The sequence below is a fragment of the Nymphaea colorata genome, chromosome 5 (genome assembly GCF_008831285.2).
Source record: "Nymphaea colorata isolate Beijing-Zhang1983 chromosome 5, ASM883128v2, whole genome shotgun sequence".
In the NCBI taxonomy this organism is placed as follows: domain Eukaryota; kingdom Viridiplantae; phylum Streptophyta; class Magnoliopsida; order Nymphaeales; family Nymphaeaceae; genus Nymphaea; species Nymphaea colorata.
Window position 1 is genome coordinate 16,526,575 of NC_045142.1, and position 21,523 is coordinate 16,548,097.

Below are 21,523 nucleotides of genomic sequence, written 5' to 3' on the forward strand. Positions count from 1 at the left end.
TTAAGATACTTTCTGGGAATAAAGATTGCTCGATCAAAGACAGGGTTTGTTATGAGCCAAAGGAAGTACACTCTGGACCTCCTGAAAGAGACAGGTAAACTGGGATGCAGGCCCTTTCTAACTCTAATGGAGTCAGGTACAAAGGTAAGTATCAAAACTGGTAACATCCTGGATGAGGAAAGAAAAGGACGGTATCAGAGGCTGGTTGGTAAGCTTATTTATCTTACTCTTACTCGCGCTGATATTACTTATGTTGTAAATGTGTTGAGTCAGTTTATGCATGTTCCTACTGATTGTCACTGGAAGAGTGCAGAAAGAGTGTTGGGGTACCTGAAGAATAACCCAGGTAAAGGCTTACTGTATTGTCACACCCCAACCTTTTGACCCTCAAACAAATTTTTTTTTTTTTTTTATAAACATAAAGCATTGAGGTGCGACTACACAACAATTTCAAAAAAAAGATGGAGCTATGTCATTTGAAACCATGGGGCAAACTTTCATTTATATAACAATTTCAATTCATACAAAGTCACATATATGTGTATGACAAAGATGCCCCAAACCACAACTTTGATGCCTAACACAAATAAGACATCAAAAAGACCAAACTATGACGCGCCGGCACTACCAAAGACCCAAAACCTCCCTAGTAGGATGTGAGTGAAGCCATCTAATCAACCTGCTGCCCCGGGTCCACCAAAACCTGAAAAAGAAATAACTGAAGGCTTAGCCTTCGCAGTATGGCAACAAGCCAGGAAAATCTCAAACCCTCTTAGGTAGGGCTCAAATCCAAGAACAATCATAAAACAATCTATCGTCATGTCGTGTCAGGACATAGGCACATCATTTGCCAAGAAAACCCCTAACATATACCACGACATGAAAGACCACTCAAGGGCCACAGAAACACAATCTCAATCACATGCAAGGCATGCTTAAACATTTCATTTCAATCATAGCATTCACATGCCCATCAATCACATACATTCGTTCCCACACATTTCAATTAGGTACATTCATTTTCATTAGCTTTAGTGAATTGACAGTTCCTGTGGGTGCAAACACAGGCACGTGCCCACCGCGGACGGCCCATAGCCGAGCGTGGTGGCCCAGAACAGTATGGATTCATCCATCCGCTGCAGCGGTAGAGCACTCATCCATGGATGTGTGAATTCCACGGAGAGATACTCAACCCTCCCTAGGACACCCAGGTTGGGAAGGCGAGAGCCCACGCTCCAAGCACGTCACACAACAGTACCCTGGGGCCTTGCACCGCCTGCGCTCCGAACAGGCGAGACCAGTGGCGAAGGCGGGACAACTCCCAAACACATAGCCACATCCCACTGGTCTCTCATCTCTTATTCTTTCATTCTTATCATTATAATTGCACAATTACAGAATGACCGGCTAGCTCGAGATTGGTTCACTTCACGAGTGCACCCACACCTACAATTGCCTCCCCACGAGGTCTACACATAACAATAACAGTCATAGCTAGCTGTCATACAATACGGGTACAACTACCCTCCAATTCCAATCAATTGCATTATTGCCCACGACAATACATATGCAACAATTCACAACATTCACATTCATAAAAATTCACATCTTATCAAACACATCAATCAGATCTTTCAAAACTTGGCCAAATCCCGGAGAGTAGTCTCGATCCGTGATGGCTCGTATCTGTCCTATGCAATTGTCATTCTATGATGCTCTCTAATGCACAATCGGGGTCGAGGAGACACTCGACTCGATACCCCACCTCATCTGTCCTAAGCAGTTATCAATTCTAGCATGCACATGCAAATGCGTAACAGTTTTCAAAACAAGCTTCTAATAGCTTTCCAAAACAGAACTTGTCACATGACAAATCATTCACAATCACACACATCAATCACACCTTTCAAAACTTAGCCAATCAATCACACCTTTCAAAACTTAGCCAAACCACGGAGAGTAGTCTCGGTCTGTGATTGGCTCGCATCTGTCCTAGACAATTATCATTCTAGGATGCTTTCTAATGCATAATTGGGGTCGAAGAGACACTTGACTCGATACCCCACCTCATCTGTCCTAAACAGTTATCAATTCTAGCATGCACATGCAAAGGCGTAACATTTTCAAAACAATCACTAATAGCCTTTCAAAACCCTTCATATCATATATCAATTCATGTACATGCATACACACATTCATTCACAAAACAATCTATCAAGCACATCACAATCCTAGGATCCCACGATCCTAAGAACACACATTCACACAATTGCCCAGGCAGGGATTTGCCTGGAATGCTGCCATACCTGTCACGCGTCCACTAAACACCTTGAACTACGACCCACATTGCTCAAGGCCTACTTGACGTGCCCGGTGTACCTGCAAACATAACAAAATGGTAAGTTCTCTACTCATTTCGCTTACCATCGATACAAATCTGAAAATACCGTCATCGAGGCATGTCTTCGCCTCAAATGGGTGTCGACCCACGAAACCCTCCAAAAAGGATCTCTACCCAACCCACGAGGTTGTCGCCAACGATTAGAACTCAAAACTTGTATTCGACTTATCACATGTACGACGATTCTCACTTGTTTTCCTTAGTTGAGGTGTTTTCCCCACCATAAGATTCTCAACATACAACGTATATGCACCTCAATAGAAACATATTTCCCCAAGCTAACCAAAATGATTCTAACGTTCTCCATAACAATACAATATCTACCATGCTTCCTAATTGCTTCGAAAATCAACCCATCATGCTTATAAGATCATTGTAGACATGGATCATCGTTCCTCCACATGAGTCCTAGACCTTTCCCAAAATAGTAACGTCGTTAACAAACATCCTAATTCATCAAATCTTAAATCTAGCATGCTCCATTAATGATTATACATGCTCCAACAACAAATATACAACAATCTAGGCTCGATTAGGCCTTGCTCACCACAATTTAAGAGTCTTAACTGCTGGAGTCCTCCCGACAGCCACCTCACAAGTTCGAGAGGTCCTCAAACGGCTAAAATCTCGCAATGCCGCCACACCAACGCATTCTAGCCGCTGTTATGAGGGGGAAGAACACATCCCCAAGCTGAGCGCCGCCGCCGCCGCCGTCCACTTCCGTCGCCGCTGCACCGACCTCCGTCTTCCTCTTCTCTGCGTTGTGGTCATAGCAAAGGGAGAGACGAAGAGGGGAAACGAGGGAGACGAGGGAGAAGAGGGCGGCGTCGGGCTCCCACGCTACTGGATTCGGGTCCGGGTCTGGACCCGATCCGGCCCACCTACAAAACGAGTCGAGCGTTACATGTATACATGGCAGGACAAACTTAATATTGAAGGATACTCTGACGCCGATTGGGCTGGTTGCACGGATACCAGAAGGTCTACCACAGGGTACTGCATCTTTCTAAGGGGAAACCTAGTGGTATGGAGGAGTAAAAGGCAAGAGGTCTGTTCTAGATCCAGTGCTGAGGCTGAATACAAGGCTGTTGATATGGGGGTTACAGAGATGTTATGGCTAAAGATTCTTCTAGCAGATATTAGAATTGAAATTGAAGAGAAGATGAAAATGTATTGTGACAATAAGTCTGCGATTAACCTGGCAAATAATCCCATCCTGCATGACAGAACCAAACATGTGGAGATAGATCGCCACTTCATACGGGAGCGCATAGATTCAAAGGAGTTGATCCTTCCTTATATGAAGTCTGAAGATCAAATTATAGATGTTCTAACTAAGGCCTTATGTACATCTCAATTTGAAAAGAATGTTAGCAAGCTTGGCATGTTTGACATGTATGCCAAGCTTGAGGGGGAGTGTTAGAATACCGTGTAATAGGGAACCGGGTCCGGAAATGGACCCAGTACCCATGGGCGTGGGAACCGAGGACGGGCTCGATTCCCTAGGCGGGTCTCTCTACCTCCCTCTTTTATTCTAATCACTTATTGTAATTGTTGATTAAGTGAATTAAGTTTTCTCTCTCCTAGGGTTGCGGTTTTGCCCCTAGGTTAGAGCTTCCCCGTGGTTTTTCACCTCGTTCCGATGTTTTCCACGTAAATCCTGTGTTTGTTTTTCTTTCTCTTCCTCCGCTGCGTGTTTCTACATTGTATCAGAGCCAAAATTGTGCTGTTTGGTTTCTTCGTTCGTGTGTGATTTAGGGTTTTTTTTTGGAACCCTAAGTCTGACCTTGCTGGAGTTCTATCTCCGACGTCGCCCTAAGTCCTGTTGCCCAAAGAAGTTTAGAATTATAGAATGGTACGAGGGCATAAGAACCTGTCAATCATAAGATACAAAACGCCAACTCCATGAGCTTCGCTTTCCTTTTGCATTTGCCGTCGTATCGTCTGCTAGTCACACAAAAGTAGCCAACAGTGAGGTAAAAGAGCATCTAATCAATCAAGATAAAGTAGAAACTGTAGACTACTAGAAAATTATGACAAGCAAATTACTTAAATTAATGAATAATAGTACATGAGAATACATCTATAATGGCAAGTAGGAATAAGCTACTAATCAGCTTGCATCATGGGTGTTGATTTGATCAACAAGCAACATATTTACAAAGATCCCTCTAAACAAGCAGCACTGCTTTTGCATGTTCTTATGGTATTAATATGTCAGCAATTTCTTCTGGATTAGGATTTAGTCCTGATCTGTAATCACAACACTCGAAAAGGATCCTCTAAACAAGCAAGAACAAGGTTGCTTCAATATGCACACTGAATATTAATAATAAGTAAATAGCACCCAACACTGGAGTTGGCTCTCATCAGTTAAGTGTAAAAGTAACTTCTTGTTTCATTAATTAGAAATAGAAAAACAATCCTTCGCTGTACATCAGATATAGTTTGATAGGCTGGAAATGTGGGATTGAAAATACGTTTCTGGAAAATGTCCAGTAAAAGTAGAATGAGAAATTTTGCACCCATTGTATGTGTGATGGCGTTGGAAGAAGTTTCCTGTGAGATTTTTTCTCAGCTTGATGGCATGGAATGGAATACAACATTAGAGACAACAATGTTTCATACTGAAAAAGAAAAGGGGCCTATTCAACTTTGCAATTCCACCTAAATATTTTTCCACCTCATCCCATTCCCCTGCTTGAACTTGACCCTCGAAGTGTTTCATATTGAAAAAGAACCCAGATTCTTGTTCCAACCTAGTATGGGCAAGGAAGGATTGCATTGATGTTGAACTAGTATTTTAAGGGCAATCCCAACTCCATTTTTCCTAATGCAGCCAGCACTTCGTGGTTAACAATGTGGTGTCAGGTGTGTATCCTCTGTCAAAGCGCATGTCAGCACAAGCACATCACCTTGGGCTGCAAGATCACAGACGTTGGTGAAGAAGGTGAATGGCATTGAAGGTTTCCTAGTTCTGGATGTTTATGTGTGAGACTTCAAGCTAACCAGCACTCACGCACACCAACTCTTGGTGAAAGCCCAGCCTTCACTTAGAAACAGGGAAATTTCATTCTATATTAGGGTTTTAATCCCTGCTCAGCTTTATACAAGCACTAAGTGGGTTGGGTTAGGCTCTCTAATTACCTTCCCCGACCTGTGTACTGGGTCCATTTACCAACCCTCTAACCCACTCCCTAAGACTTCGGAACTTCACGCAGATTCAAGTAAAGCAGACGAAAGCAAACAACTCAGCTCAGACAGATGCCTAACAGTATAAGATGATGCCACCAAAGGCCTGTAGGCTCCTTTGCAGTGGTCGAACCAATTCTCCCTAAACCAACCAATTCCACCCTCATGCCTGCAACCTGCACAAAGAGTATTTTACACCATCTGTACAAAAGCTTCCACATTTGAAGTGGTTAGGAAGAAAATCCCCACCACCACCGCCACCACCACTGGAGCAGATTATATGTTCCCTCTGAAGAGGGCAGAATCCCGCCACCACCAATAAGCACCACCACCACAACAGTTGTTTCTGCATAACCAGTACTCAGAATCAAAGAGAAGAGGAGGAGAAAATGCCTATGTTCCTCAGTCGTTACTCTCTGCCTCCTGCACTGAGACCCCACCGGCCACATTTGTCCCCAAATCATTGGTTTCCCACGAGAAGGAACAACTCTGTCTTCCATACACCGAGACCCCACCAGCAGGTGATATTCGAGCATCATCTGACACTGCATCAGATTCACAGTCCTTTCCACATCCTGGCCTACGCTGCTGTCAAACTGGACAACTAGGAGGAAGCTGCGATGAAGCTGAGGCAGAAGCGATGCTCCTCTAACATCTATGTTTTTCGTCTCGGAAGTTTTGTCCCATCCCAAGGGGTGGGACGAAATTTCTGAAAAAATGTTCCAACAAATCATCTGAATGGTAATAATTTTGATGCCATGTGTGATGTGTGGAGACCAAATTTGAAAAGTTGGATGTTTTTCCCACAGGTACAAGGTATTTCCTTCCCATCAAACATGCCCTCATAGAATGACAACAAAGAAGTACAAGAACAAGAAGCTTGCAAATCCCAGACAGCCTTATTTCCAGCACTACAGATCCAAGTCTAATTAAAAATTGGCATCTTCCTCATGCCCAAGCCCAAAGCGCAAGAAAAAAGAGCAAAGAAAAAATTATGTCCAGACCCTTCCATGATACTAATTGGTAGAGGTAGGTTGCACAACGGAACCCTCATCTTCTTATCTAGATTCACCTTTCATTAATTGTTGAAAGTGATGGACGTGAAACAAGAGAATCATCCTTCATTAACCCTAATCTCTACTTAAATAGAGATTAGTAAAAAATTACACAGCAGTCAAACTTATATTACAAGGAAATACTAAAAGAGTACTACCAGTTAGTAAATATTTTAATCTACTAGCACAAACTTACAGATATTTCTCTCAATACTCCCCCTCAAGCTGGAGCATAAATATCTACCATGCTCTTCCGCTGTTACTGCCCAGTGATGAGCACAGGCGTTAGGGCTTAGGGAGGAGGATCGACTCTTCTCTTCCTTATGTCTCTATATTCCAAGTGGTATGTTGCTTGATTTTTTAAGGGTGTCGATTCTCTCATCATAAAATGTACACATAGAGACTCAAATGACCATCATGGACATGGCAATGGGTAAGCATTTCATCATCAGTGACTTATATATAAATTTTCTTTATCATATCATTAAGGCCATTAAAGCTGGATTCAGCCAATAATTCCAACATTCACCCACCTAGCCTAATGATATGATCTTTGCCAACTATATATACAAACCGATGTAGAATACTTTATGAATAGACAGGCCGTAAATCTATGCAATTGATCCGTCCCTTAAGCTGTTGTTTCACCAAATTCTCATTTTTCAGATGGGAGAAAAACTTTATGCAAAATGCACAACAACGATTTTAAGAATTACATAAAATACTAAATTGTGATCACATAAAATTTAATGCATCCAACCAAGAGTCACAAATGATCCCCAAAACAATATGGCACCAATATATTAATAAGAGGACTAAAACAATTTCTCATTGCTAATAGTTAATACATAACAAATGACTCTCAATCCTTTTCAAATACAAATAATGAAAAGGAAACTGTATGTATACAACTTCATTATCAGAATAAGATCTTGCATGAACTTATGAAGCTCACTCTCATCAGATCTAAATGAAGTTATAAACCACATGACAAGTGCTAAAGTCTCGCATAGTATACTCCCTACCATTAGGAAAGCACATTCTCTCTTGCTTTTATGAGTAGTGAAGTAGGAGACAAATTCTTCCTTTCATGCTTATGAAGAATTCCATGGACACACTGTAACAACCCAACCCACTTCCAGGCTCGGGCCCCTGGTTCGGCGGATCCCAACCCGCCCCCTAGCAGTTTTGGCTCCAACCTGAAAAAGGCTAGGAACCAGGACAATCTTCTTATCAATGGCCTCCCTTTATAAGCCCTTGAAAATTCCTCACAATGTTTGATATGGGACTAAACTTCTGGGGTGTTACAATCCACCCCCTTAAGGCACACGCGTCCGCGCGTGTGGGACCCCAGGTCCGAGTGTTGAAACCTGCTCTGATACCACTGTAACAACCCAACCCACTTCCAAGCTCGGGCCCTTGGTTCGGCGGATCCCAACCCGCCCCCTAGCAGTTTTGGCTCCAACCTGAAAAAGGCTAGGAACCAGAACAATCTTTTTATCAATGGCCTCCCTTTATAAGCCCTTGAAGATTCCTCACAATGTTTGATATGGGACTAAACTTCTGGGGTGTTACACACACACTCACAAAGTGCTATCAACTATAGTTTGACAAACTTCTCATGTCAAAACAAGTTATTCAAATAACACTTAATCTTGTAGATTGTCCAAGGATAAAATGCCTCATATTTTAACTACATTATGTTGCCTATGCAACAAGCTAAGATACATCAGTTATAACTATCGTCTCTACTAAGAGCAGTGCATGTTTTGAATAAAGTGCCTACTAAAGATGTACCCAAAACTTTGTATTAGTTAATGACAGGTGGGAGACCTTCCCTATCTTATATGCACATATGGGGATGTCCTGCTGAAGCTAAATTATATAACGGTATAACCCCCTTCAATCCTAGAACAACCAGTGGTTTTTTTTTTTTTTCCATAGGTTATGCAGAAAGATAGAAATGATACAAATTCTATTGTCTATCTCATTCACCTCATATTGTGGAAACAGATAAAAAAAAATTCTTGGAAGATGGTTCAATAGAATTAAATGCATTACAAAACCTCGAATTTGAAGAATTGCAAGATATAGGATAGAAACCTGCTGAAGAAAGCACTAAAGGATTCGACTTTATCATATCTTATGATAATACAGAAATTGATCTGGAATGTAATGTGTCAAACTAAAATGAACTAGTTGTGGAACATGTTGATGAGCAAGAACAAGGTGTATAAGTTCAAGTTAAGTTTGTACTGTTACCTATTCGAAGATTAACTAGAATAAGGAAGAAAACCTATTATTCCACCTGACTATGTAGTGCATCTGCATGAGTCTGATGATTTCATAAATATCGATGAAGATCCTTAGACATTTATGGAAGTTGTAGACGTACTAGATAAATTTCATGAAAGAAGAGCTGGACTCTATGGCTAAGAACCAGACGTGAAGTCTTGCCGAGCTGCCTGAAGGAGTAAAACTCATTATTATGTAAATAGGTCTGTAAGACCAAAGGAACTCCAAAAGCAACATTGAAAGATACAAAGCAAGACAAGTTACAACTTACAATAGGGTTTATCCAGATGGAGGGCTTAGACTATAATGAGACATATTCTTCTGTCTCTGCTAAGGAGTCAGTGAGATTAATTCTTGCCCTAGTAGCTCAATTTGACTTACAGTCATGCCAGGTGGATGTTAAGACAAAATGAGGATCTAAATGAAGACATATATATGGAACAACGTCAATGGTTTTCTGATAGCAATACAGATCATTTAGTTTTCAAGCTTAATAAGTCAATTTATGAACCTAAACAAGCCTCCTGACAAAGGTATATCAAGTTTGCCAAAGTCATTGTGACTTTTTTGGGTTTACAGAAACATCATTGATTGATGTATATATCTTAAGGATAGTGGGAGCAAGTTCATAATTTTGACATTCTATGTTGGTGATATTCTGCTTGCAACTAATGATATACAGATGCTAACAGAAACCAAGCAATTTCTTGCATCTCATATTGCGATGAAAGATATGAGTGAGACATCTTATGTTCTCGGCATTGAGATTCGTTAGAACACTCTCTCTCAAACTACATACATCAATAAAGTGCTTAAGAGATATGGGCTAGAGAATTGTTCTCCTACTTCCATTCCTATAGCTAAAGGGAATAAATTGAGCCTAAATGATTGTTCATGTGACGAATATGAGTAGGCACAAATGGATAACAATCCATATGCATTAGCAGTTGACGGTCTGCAATAAGTGCAGACTTGCAATAGGCATAATAGTTCCTATGTAGTTCGAGTCTTAGTTGTTAAGGCGTCCTAGGCGACGCATAGTCGTGGACTAGCTGTGAGTCTACAGCCCTCGCCTAAGTCCATGACTTATATATATAGGAATTGAAATCAGCCGGCTGCAGAATGTTGCAGGATCACTGAACTTTTTAGAATTGTCGCTAAAACCACCTTGCAACAAAAGCATTATGAACAGCTTATGGTATACAACTGTTTATAGCGTTTTTAGCGATGTTTTATGGTGTTTTTTTAGAGGTATATTTAAATATTTAGACATCCGGCAACATCCAGAACCCAACTGATTTCAAGTTTCCTACATACATACATAAATATATATATATATATATATATATATATATATACATACACACACACACACACACACACACACATATATATGTCAACTTACAAGACAAACCCAAAACTTTCATAAGTTAAACAATTCCAATTAACAACCCTGCTTAGCTACTTTTTTCCATTTTTTTCACATATTTCTTTTTTTCCAGTTTATTTAAAACAATATTGGCTTTATATATATATATATATATATATATATATATATATATATATATATATATATATATATATATATATATATATATATATATATATATATATCATAGTCAAAAACAACTTTCTTGGCTTGGGTTTTTCTCGGGTATAATACAGCGAGCTTGAAAAAGATGGGAAAACAGTAAATTCTTAAAAAAAAAACTAAAAATGATGGAAAAATAAAATAAGTGAGAAATTAATAACACAAACGTAAAAAAATAAGTAGAATTGCAACAAATAAAAATTAGAAATGAAAAAAACAGTTTGACGTTAAAAAACATGAAGAAAATAAATAAAATGAAAAAAAGACAAAAAACGCGAAAGAACGTTTTGTCGCGATTTTTTCATTTTAACATTTTGTTAAAAAAGCGTCTTTTTTTAACTTTTATGTGGATAATTTATTTATCACATTTTTTTGTTTTCTTTTAAAAAAAAAAGTGTTTTTTGTGACTATGCTCTCTCTCTCTCTCTCTCTCGCTATATATATATATATATATATATATATATATATATATATATATATATATATATATATATAACCATCGCCTGGATTGTTTTAAAAATCTGTCACTAAATCCCAAAAACTACTGCTAAAAACCTTGAAAAACTGTGACCAACAAAAGCTGTTGCTAGTTGCTACTGCCCCTATTTCAACAGTTCTTAGCAACAGATTTTTAAAAGAAAAATTCATCCAGCATCACTACCTTCAGGCTGATTCCTACCCTGAAAGTCTAAATTCTTCCTGTTCTAACTTTTGGATTCGTCAGACGCTCATACGTTCCATACTCTGAATTCTTCCCAGTCTAACTTGTGGGTTCATCAGACACTAGTACATTCCATATTCACCCCTGCTTGTTATATGAAATTACTATTCTTACCCACAGTTTCAAATATCAGCCAACAAATCAAATTCTAAGTTGGAAAAGGGGCAGATAGTACATTTGCATTTTTTATTTTGTTTGTGGCAATATTGAACCAGCTGTTGTCCAGCTCAATAATGCCCTCTCAACGACAACAGCTCTTCCTTGTGACATTCAGTGCTTTTGTAGTGCTTTTCTTTGCTTCTCTTGTTCATTCAACAAAGCTTATTTCTTCAATTTGTCTCTTAGTGCACATGAAGTGTTTATTTGTGTTTTGTTTCTTTGAACCTTCAGCAATCAGCCATAGTGCTCATTCTTGATTGTTTTTTTTAAGCTTTCCTGTGTCACTATCATCAGGTTTTATTCATCTATGATATATGCCTACACAAAATCAGGCAAAGACTCCAAACGTCCACACATAATGCTATGCAATACCAACCACAAGCCTGTAAAAGTCACTATATGCCTCCGTATGTTACCAGTTTCTACATTTAGGTGAACAATCCAAGCATGTCCCTGTACAAGGTAGGTTAGGATAGTAACATATGCTGTATAAGGGAAGGGTGTGACAACTTGAATGTTTAACTACTAACATATACAACAACAATTAGCAATTAATAGATTAAGATTATTGCAATTTACAAGAAAAGGTCATCTTATAAGGCTCACATAAGCAGATAATATTGCCACATAATGAGTAAGAAAGTCTTATTAAGTTCATATACGAAATGATTGCCTTGAGTGAAGCCAAAAATTCATAGCTGTTGTAGCAACGAATATACGAAAAGCGCCTCATGCAAGAAAAGTACACATCCTCATTAAAATGCAATTGCTCAGCTAGTGGATCAAGATCCTCCAACAAACGCTGGTTTCCTCCAAAGGTAAAAGTAGAATTTCCTGGAAGAGTAGAGATATTACAGCATAAACATTAGAATTTATGAGTGAGTGTGTGTGTGTATATATATATATATAGATAGATACATATATGAGTGATTGGTAGATACCAGACCACTTAGGTAACAGATAAAACGAGACCTCTTAAATTCATGTTAAAAAGTGTTTTAAACAAAATGTGAACCTTCTAACGTGTTCAGAAACACTAATTTAATATAAATCATGCTTTAGTTCAAGTCATTTTTGTAAAAATCAATGATTGTTATACTATCAAAATTTTTCCATTATAAGGGCCATTTATTTTTTGACTATTAAAAAAACATTATGTAAGTAAGAAAAGGACTAGCTTATGTTTCTCATCAAATCACTTTTAAGATCATATCTATAAGATTAGATTGCAAAAAAATATATTTTAATAATTAATTTTAATAAGTTTGGTTTTTGTTTTGTACCCAAGTGGCCTTGTTTTTACCAACTTTTGAGGTTCAATTTTGTTTTTTGTTGATGATTGCCCAAGTATATGTTGATTGAAAAAAGCTCTAGTTTGAGACTCTCTATTGTTCAAGTTCTCAAGAGTTTCTTCAATGCCTGATCTCAACCAGTCTCACCCCAACAAACAGCAGCCTTGTCCTCACCTCCAAGCTTGATAAGTGCAACTACACCATTTAAGGACACTTGGAGAGATACAATCATAGGTCAAGGTCTTTGTAGATATTAATACAAGGCCCAATCCTGAATTTACACCTAAATTTCTCAAGGTTAATAATGGAGTAAGAAAGACCCCGATGAAGAAAAAACAAACAAAAAAAATCTAAATGATTATTATAAGAATTTGATGAGTGAAAAATGAAAATTGTACAGCTTTTAGCATGAAAGCATACGCGGTTCAAGCTAAAATTGTCTTTAATCTTCTTTATGATAAGAAAGCTAGTGAGACTTACAAATATCTACAGGACACATTTATAAAAAATATATAACCCATAAGTATTATCCAGAAGAAAGAATCGAAATATTAAATAAAAAGATAAAAGCATGAGACAATATTTTATGGATTTATCGTTTGTATGGAATGAAGTATCTCAGCTCGAACTCAAATGGGGAGAAATTACCAGCACACTGACATGAGAGTTCAAGTTGAAGAAAAGAGATTCTTTACTTTTTTGTGAGGATTAAGACACAAAATTGAACATGTTAGAGCCTCTCAATCTCTTTCTTTCTGACAACCTATTCATGAAACTCTCACCAAACCTAGTAAACCTAGTGGAGAGGTAACAAGGGTCAACATGAACAAAGTCTGAATAGTGTGTTAAGCTAAATTGTCTAAAAATAAAGATAAGGCTCGTGGCATCTAGACTGGAAAATTACATCAAACGCTATATACCACCACAGATCAACAACTACAACAATTGTCGAAAACAAGAAAAAGAATAGTTGCTTGCCAATTTCATAATGATCCCAATTGTTTTTGTCTCAATAAACCAAATTCATCCTGAAGTATTTTTCTGTACGACCCCAAAAAAACGTATCTACTGCTAAGGAAACATCTTAAAAGAATGAAAGCTCTATATTTCAAAAGTTGGATTCATACCAAAATCATGTTTAAATTTTTTTCCATTTCTCAAAGCTCATGCTATAGTTGTGATGTGTACTTTCATTAAATATTGAGTGCATAGAAAATCAACTTTGACTATATAGATAATATGTGTATTCCAAGCTCTTCATTTTTTTACTGTTGTTCATTTGATTTCAAGAAATGCATTTAATAGAAAAAGTGGAATTGGAGGAGAAAAGCTGAAAATGAAACCATTGATTATTCTTCCTAGTTGAGATATTAAAATAGTGATTGAAATGATTCTGAAATTAATAATCTGAATCAAATCAATGAAGAAAATGTGGAAATGAATGTTGAGTAACGAACACCCATTGAAACAATTAACTACACTCGAAGAAAGAGAACCTAATTTTTAATACCAAGATCAACCATTAGATATTCGAAAATCGACAACCCACACGTCCAGAATCAGAGAGAACACCAAAAGTATGCACTAGGTTTTTATGACACATTTACCCCTAGACATAGAATTTGCCTACTTTCATATATCCCTAATATAAACTAACTTGTTATGATGAGCATAAGGGTCATCATACATGTGACGAAAACATGGAGCAACTCACCCATATGAAAGAAAACCTTTAGTTGTAATCAGTTGATAGGTGCACTAATATCTCATAATCTCAAATATTCCCTTAGTTTAGCATTTGTAAAATCATCATCTCTACATTTTCTCAAAAATCTGATTCTCATTGTTCTTGCAAACAGAACCAAATTGTTTTGTTATTAGTATCTGCAAGACATGATAAATGTGAACCCTTGCAACCAATCAACAAGCAAAATCCGTAACACAGCTTTCCACTCTTAAAAGGTTAGATGGTATCTAGTTTTCTTTGACGAAAACATATTTCTTAAAATCTCAAATATTTTTAAATTAGCATTTATAAAATTCTATTTCTTGATATCAATAGTGTTATCAAAAATCCAAATAAAAAGTCCCTCAAAAATTTATTTTTTAATTTCTTTAGATAATTCGTAAACACAGTTTAGCCCTCGCAAAGACCACCACATTGTAGTGCACAATAGTCCACTTTTTGTACAATTTGGTAGGAGCTTTAAATTGCCACAATGAATTTTAAAAAATGTCATTGCCACCATGCTCCTTTTTATTATTCTAGTTTAAATAATTCTATCTGTTGACTTATGGTGTATTTGGGTCACCTATTCGGGTCTGGATCTGGACCCGATCCAATGTTACTTTTATGACCCTATTTAACCTGTGTAAACCCTAATTGTTAGTGAGTGAATAATATTCTAAGAGAGAGAGTGTCTGGTTGCTAGTGGGCACCAGTCCTCCTCACCCGTGGTTTTTTCCCTCTTGTTGAGGGGTTTTTCACGTTACATCTGTGTTCGTTCCTTGTTTCCTCGCTTTTACTGTTTCTACATGGTATCAGAGCTGAATAGTTTCTGAGTTTACTGTTCAGATTTGACGAAGAATCCCTCGACTCTATTTAGTGAAAGGCCCTCTGTTGCCGTGAAGTTCTGGTGGACACCGTCGACTCATGTTGTGACATCGCCCGACGCTCTGCCTGGTATCTTCGCTCGAGCTCCTCCATTGCCCGAGCCCAACATCACCCGACGGTGTCCCTTCTGCTCCACTATCGCCCGAGGTCCTCTATCGCTCGCCTCTGTTAGCGTCTCGCTCCAACGACATCGCCTCCCGTGTCTGTCCTAGCATCGCCTCCATCGCCCGACGATCTGCTGTCTGCATCGCCCGCTACCCAGGCCCCTCAGTGTCTCTCCTAGTACGCTCTGTCTGTCAGTTCCTGTGGAGCTCTGATGCCTGCTGTTCTGCTGTCGTGGCCTGCCATGCGTGGGGTGCCATCGCCCCTACTCCCTGCTCGGTCGCTGCTCCCTGCTCCGCTGCTACATCCTCGTCTACTTCAGCTTGTGCCTCTGCTGCAGACGAGAGATGAGAGACGACCCCTCTTCCCGTCTTTGCTCCCTGTCGCCGCCTCCCTACTGCTCCCCCTCTGGCCCGACTTCTTGTTCATCGTCTAAGAGACCGCCCACTTCTGTTGCATCGTCCAGTTCTAGTGGTGCCTGTCATCGTTTCAGCAAGTAATCTCTCTCTGTTTTTTATCTTCCGCCCTGCTGTTTTGTGTTTGTTGTTGCGCCCTAATTCACAGATTTTTTGGATTACAAAGGGAAGACAATCATATTGTTGCAGATGTGCCTGAGCATGAGAGAGATGAAGGATGCTCTACTAGGACTGAGGAGGAACGTAATCACTTGTTTGGGTAGGTTTACTCTAGGCAAAGAATACGTACTGATGAGGTGACTATTGGTGAGAATTTTACCCCCAATCCCAATGCTATTCCTTCCCTGGATGACCCAAGTCATGCTCGGGAGATTCAGACTGAAGCTGCAAATGAAGAGGTTCTCATTGCCCTGAGAAAGGGTGTCAAATCATGTACTCAACACCCGATTGGTAACTTCGTATCATATTCTAAACTGAGCAAGGATTACAAATGTTTTGTATCTTATCTTTCTTTGACTGTGATTCCCAGAACTGTTACAGAGGCTCAGAGTGATCCCAAGTGGACTCATGCTATGCAAGAAGAGATGGAAGCCTTGAGCAGAAACCAGACGTGGGAAGTGATAAAGATCCCTGAAGCGGTTCATCTGGTTGGATCCAAGTGGGTCTACATCATTAAGTACAAACCAGATGGGAATGTTGAGAGGTACAAAGCTCGTCCTGTTGACAATGGGTTTAGTCAGAAGTATGGGATTGACTACTTGGAGACCTTCGCTCCCGTTGCAAAGATGAAGACTGTTAGAGTTATCATTTCTCTAGTAGTATTGAAGGAGTGGAAGATGTATCAACTTGACGTTAAGAATGTTTTTCTCAATGGTGACCTTAAAGAGGAGGTGTACATGTGTATGCCCCCAGGATATGAGGAACCGGAAAAATGCTGTAAACTGAAGAAAGCTCCATATGGGCTCAAGCAATCGCCCCGAGCATGGTTTGAAAGTCTTAGATTTGTGACGAGACAACATGGCTACGATCAAGAAAATGGGGATCATACTCTGTTTGTAAAAAGGAATGAGGGTAAGGTTACTGTTTTGTTAGTCTATGTTGATGATATGATTGTTACAGGTGATGATGAAGAAGAGATAACACGTTGAAAGGGTTGACTAACTGCCGAATTTGATCTCAAGGACCTTGGCAAACTAAGATATTTCTGGGTATCGAGATTGCTAGGTCAGGTACAACCCTTGTGCTGAATCAGAGGAAATATACCTTGGATTTACTGAATGAGACAGGAAAACTAGGGTGTAGACCGGCTTCTACTCCTCTGGATGCTGGGCACAAACTCAGTATTAAGGATGGAGAACCTCTTTGTGAAGAGGCTAAGGGGAGGTATCAATGTTTGGTTGAAAGATTGATCTACCTCACTCTGACTAGACCTGATATCACATTTGCTGTTAATGTGATGAGTCAATTCATGCATGCACCTACAGATGCTCACTTGAAGGCTGTCAACAAAATCTTGTGCTACCTGAAGAGAAATCCTGGTAAATGGCTTCTATATGTGAAACAATGGCCTATTGAGATTGAAGGGTATTCTGATGCAGACTGGGCACGCTGTGTTGATACTAAAAGATCCACCTCAGGGTACTACGTCTACTTGGAGGGAAATCTAGTTGTTTGGAGAAGCAAGAGACAGGATGTTTGTTCCCGCTCAAGTGCAGAGGCTGAATATAGGCCTGTTGCTATGGGAGTATCCGAACTACTGTGGCTGAAAATATTGACTGATATTGGTATGATGACTGAAGGACCTATGAAGATGTAATGTGATAACAAGTCCGCAATCAATCTGGCCAACAACTCTGTGTTATATGACCGAACAAAACATGTCGACATTGACCGCCACTTCATTCGGGAGAGGATTGATGCCAGAGAGTTGTTTCTACCATATATGAAGTCTTACCTTTGACTCAGTTTGAGAGGAATGTATCCAAGTTGGGCATGTTTGATATGTATGCCCAACTTGAGGAGGAGTGTTGACTTATGGTGTATTCGGGTCACCCATCCGGGTCTGGATCTAGACCCGATTGGCCCTATTTAACCTGTGTAAACCCTAATTGTTAGTGTGTGAATAATATTCTAAGAGAGAGTGTGTCTGGTTGCTAGTGGGCATCAGTCCTCACCTATGGTTTTTTCCATCTTGTTGAGGGGTTTTTCACGTTACATCCGTGTTCGTTTCTTGTTTCCTCGCTTTTACTATTTCTACACCATCAAAATAAACTCAATGACAAACTAAATAAAGGCTTGTTATGTCAGTGTACTTTCTCTCATGCTTGTAGCAATAAAAAACATATTAAAATACCTAGATTTGCATTTTCTACTACATTTCAAGTTATAAAGAAGTTCAAAGGAAGAATATTGTTTGCAACCACCAATTAATCTTACTGCTCCATAATGTAATTGAACAAACTGGGATTTGTTACAAAAATTGAGCATCAAAAAATGTACTAACAAGAACACAAAGAAAACTTGCACACTGCTCTATTTTGAACCCTCTAAAACTAAATCCTAATTCAGTAAATTGCACAGAAGATATGTCTAACACTCCTAACAATTAGTATAGATTCTAGTGTAAAACTACAATAGTGACCAACGTAAAAAACAACACCCTAAAATTACAATCTACGCTCTAGATTCCAGATTCGGCCCGTCAAGAGTGACCAACCCTAGAGAATGCTTTCAGATCCTTGGATGATAATCAAGGTCCACTTAGATCCTCTACAAAATCAATATTTCTAATATTGCTACTCCATTCTAAGTACAGTAAATATAGTTTTAAACACAAACATTAAGAAAGCAATAAGGACAACTTGCAACCAAAATCATAACCAAAGTGATATGGTAGTCTCAAGCCACAGAATGCAAATTTTTACCACAAGCATCAGCTATGCGCTTCTTTAAGGAGTTTGAGAAACGCTGAACATCAAAGCTACAGTCTAGATCAAAGTACATGACTAGCCTTTGCATGCCACCAAAGAAGACACCATTGCAAACATTAGGAAGAATGCAGTTTATGGCAGCCTGTTGATTACACAGGTAAACTTGAAGCATCAGTTAGCAGTTAATTTTCTTAATGACAAAAGAGCAACAAAGCCAAGAGCTCCAATCATGTTGCATTGCTCATAGTGTGTTTTCCAGAAAAATCACAGCCAACTCAAGGAATGGCTTGAAAATTCACTAACCGCACATACAAGATTTGGAAATAATAATCAATTGGAAGGAACAAGGGACATCACAAAATTGACAATAAAAACACAAACATATTCAGGAAGCATTCTATCATAGTTTGTAGAGTTATAGTTACATCACTAACATAATAGTGCTATTAGGCTTAGTAGACATGATTGAATTATCGGAAGTCAGCCACGTATTATCATCAGATTCTTGATTATGCACTTAAAATTGAGTTTTCAAGAGTAAAGGAAACATGGGACAGCAGAAAAAAAAACATGCAGATGGAAGGAGATGATGCCAAAGAGAAAACAGATAATTTGCAGAGCAGAACACAGAGAGGCTATGCAGACAAGAGTATCATGAAAATGAAGGACAGATTGGAGAAAAGAAAAGAATAAACCAGAATATTCTCATTTTGGGGCAGATGAGGGATCTCCAAGTTCACTTCTGTTGTGGCAAACTGTCCCTGATTTATGGTTCTGATACAATGCTAGATCTGAGTATTCAGAACTGTTCCACATGAGAGGAAGAAGGAAGACAATATGACAAAGCTTCAACGTAGAATGGCTACAAGGATCTTTCTAGAATACATATGTATTGCTTGTCTCCTCCTCTTAGTGCACGTTCCTTTATTTTTTTTTTGGGTGAACGTCATTGACCTGTTAATTTGGACACAAAACAATATTTTTCTTGATATTGAGGGCATTGAGGACCTTTGAAATTTTGAGATCAAAGTGTGACATGGGAATGACAAAATTTTCAATACGAGTGACAGGGTCGTGAGTTCCATCATTAGTGACAATACTAGTCCTACAAGAATAACAAATGAGATTCAAGAGTTTACCTGCATTACCTGTCACATAGGTTACCATCCCATGATCAACAAACCATTTCCTGTGATCACTTTTTTTTATGTTCAAGTTCCTCTCAGCAAGAGCAGGCAACAACAATGCCTTTGACCTCCTTCATGTCCTTCTTACTACCATTCTCTTTCTTGAGTTCTATTTGTAGGTTTTTTTTTTCCATTGTTACGAGGAAAAAATTTGCTTTATTATGTCCCTTTTTGTCGGAGAGAAAACAAGTAGGAACATTTCTCTATCCTTAAGAACTCAAAGGCATATTAGGGGTAGGAAGTATACCTCGCCCCTCGTCTCCCACATCCTTGTCCCCTTCTGCCATGATTACATAAACATTATTATCCATTCTATATGTAACCCCAATGACTAGCACGTCCTGAGAATACATCTAAGTGGATAAGCCTTCGTAAAATCCTTTCATAGTTATCTCCTATAGTATCAATGTAGCTCGCAACTCTTCATATGTACGAAGAGTAGGCAAGCATAATAGAGAGATGACAGTCATATTGTATCCGGACCCAATGCGCGCAAAACATGCTAAAACATATTGGTAGCTAACTGCATAGCCTACAAGCAAAAACTAGTCTGCAATCATCTTCATCTTGTTCAGGTATTCCATGTTTGAATAGAATCCTTCTTATGCAATCGAAAGTCTCGCTTAAGAAACATAATCCTTATCTGTGAAACCTATGACTATGTCTGAACCTGTTGAAAGTTGTATGCCTGATCCTCATCAGCTACCACAACAAGGAGCTCTTGTCACAGTGTAGAGGTGATGAAGGCAACCACAAATTGGTCTTCTTCGGTTGAATGGTCTTCTTCGGTTGAAGTAGCCAGGGTTTTTGACACATACTATTGAAGTCACCCCATTGTCATTCTTTTCCTCATGTGCCATAAATTCTGATGGGATTAGGGTACTTACATCTAAGTGACTGAGGAGACCTCAATTCCTTATGAAAGGAATAATTTCTTTTCCAAGTTGGAAAATTCAACTTATTTAACTTCTTAGGGACAAGTTGACTGAGAAACTTTAAAGAGATACCTCAATGACAAAAAAATCCATTTGAATTTGAATCATCAAAAAGATCAGAATATAAGGAGAGAATGAGAAAAGAAACTTTAAAAAAGCTGAATTGGAAGGGTACTATAGAAAGATCTCCATTCAGCGAAGGCACAAGAAAAAACAAAGTACTGCATGATCAAGTTGTACTCCAGGCAATCTGAGAAAATTCCAGCAAATAAAGCAAAGAAGTAGATACCTTCTTTTATCTTTTCCTGTTTTTTTTGTCTTTTTCCTTTTTTTTTTGTTGAAGGAAGATCAACTTTCTGACAGACTTTGCTGGGACAAAACTGAACAAAACCATCAGTCCCTAATCCTGTGATAAGGTAGGATGCCTGATTTGTTTCTAGATTTTAGGCATCTGAAGTCTGGCAGCCTCAATGTAGAAGGCATCTGGCCTGACAGATTTTAGGTGTTCGATTTCTGAACACTGCAGACTTTACATACTTTTGTTGAGCCCAACAGATAAGATTGGAATAAAAATATGACTGCAGGCAATGATAAGGCTAAACAAAAGAGGTGTTGAAGATGAGAGCACTTATA

The 21,523-nt window shown here is 38.8% G+C and overlaps 1 protein-coding gene across 5 annotated transcripts in view; it reads right to left on the reverse strand.

Moving 5' to 3' along the window:
* The window catches only part of LOC116253821 (DNA repair protein XRCC2 homolog), a 65,594-nt gene that overhangs the window by 37,794 nt on the left and 6,277 nt on the right, over window positions 1-21,523 (reverse strand). For 3 of the 5 annotated variants that reach the window (XM_050077958.1, XM_031628771.2, XM_031628769.2), the window contains exons 2-4: window positions 18,763-18,910; window positions 12,088-12,248; window positions 4,275-4,345 (exon numbers count right to left, since the gene is read on the reverse strand). In XM_050077958.1, the coding sequence (XP_049933915.1) occupies window positions 4,275-4,345; window positions 12,088-12,248; window positions 18,763-18,910 (380 nt within the window). Of the gene's footprint in view, window positions 1-2,306; window positions 2,380-2,948; window positions 3,283-4,274; window positions 4,346-12,087; window positions 12,249-18,762; window positions 18,911-21,523 lie in introns of all 5 variants that reach the window. The other 2 variants (XR_007573456.1, XM_031628772.2) reach the window with 2 other exon arrangements.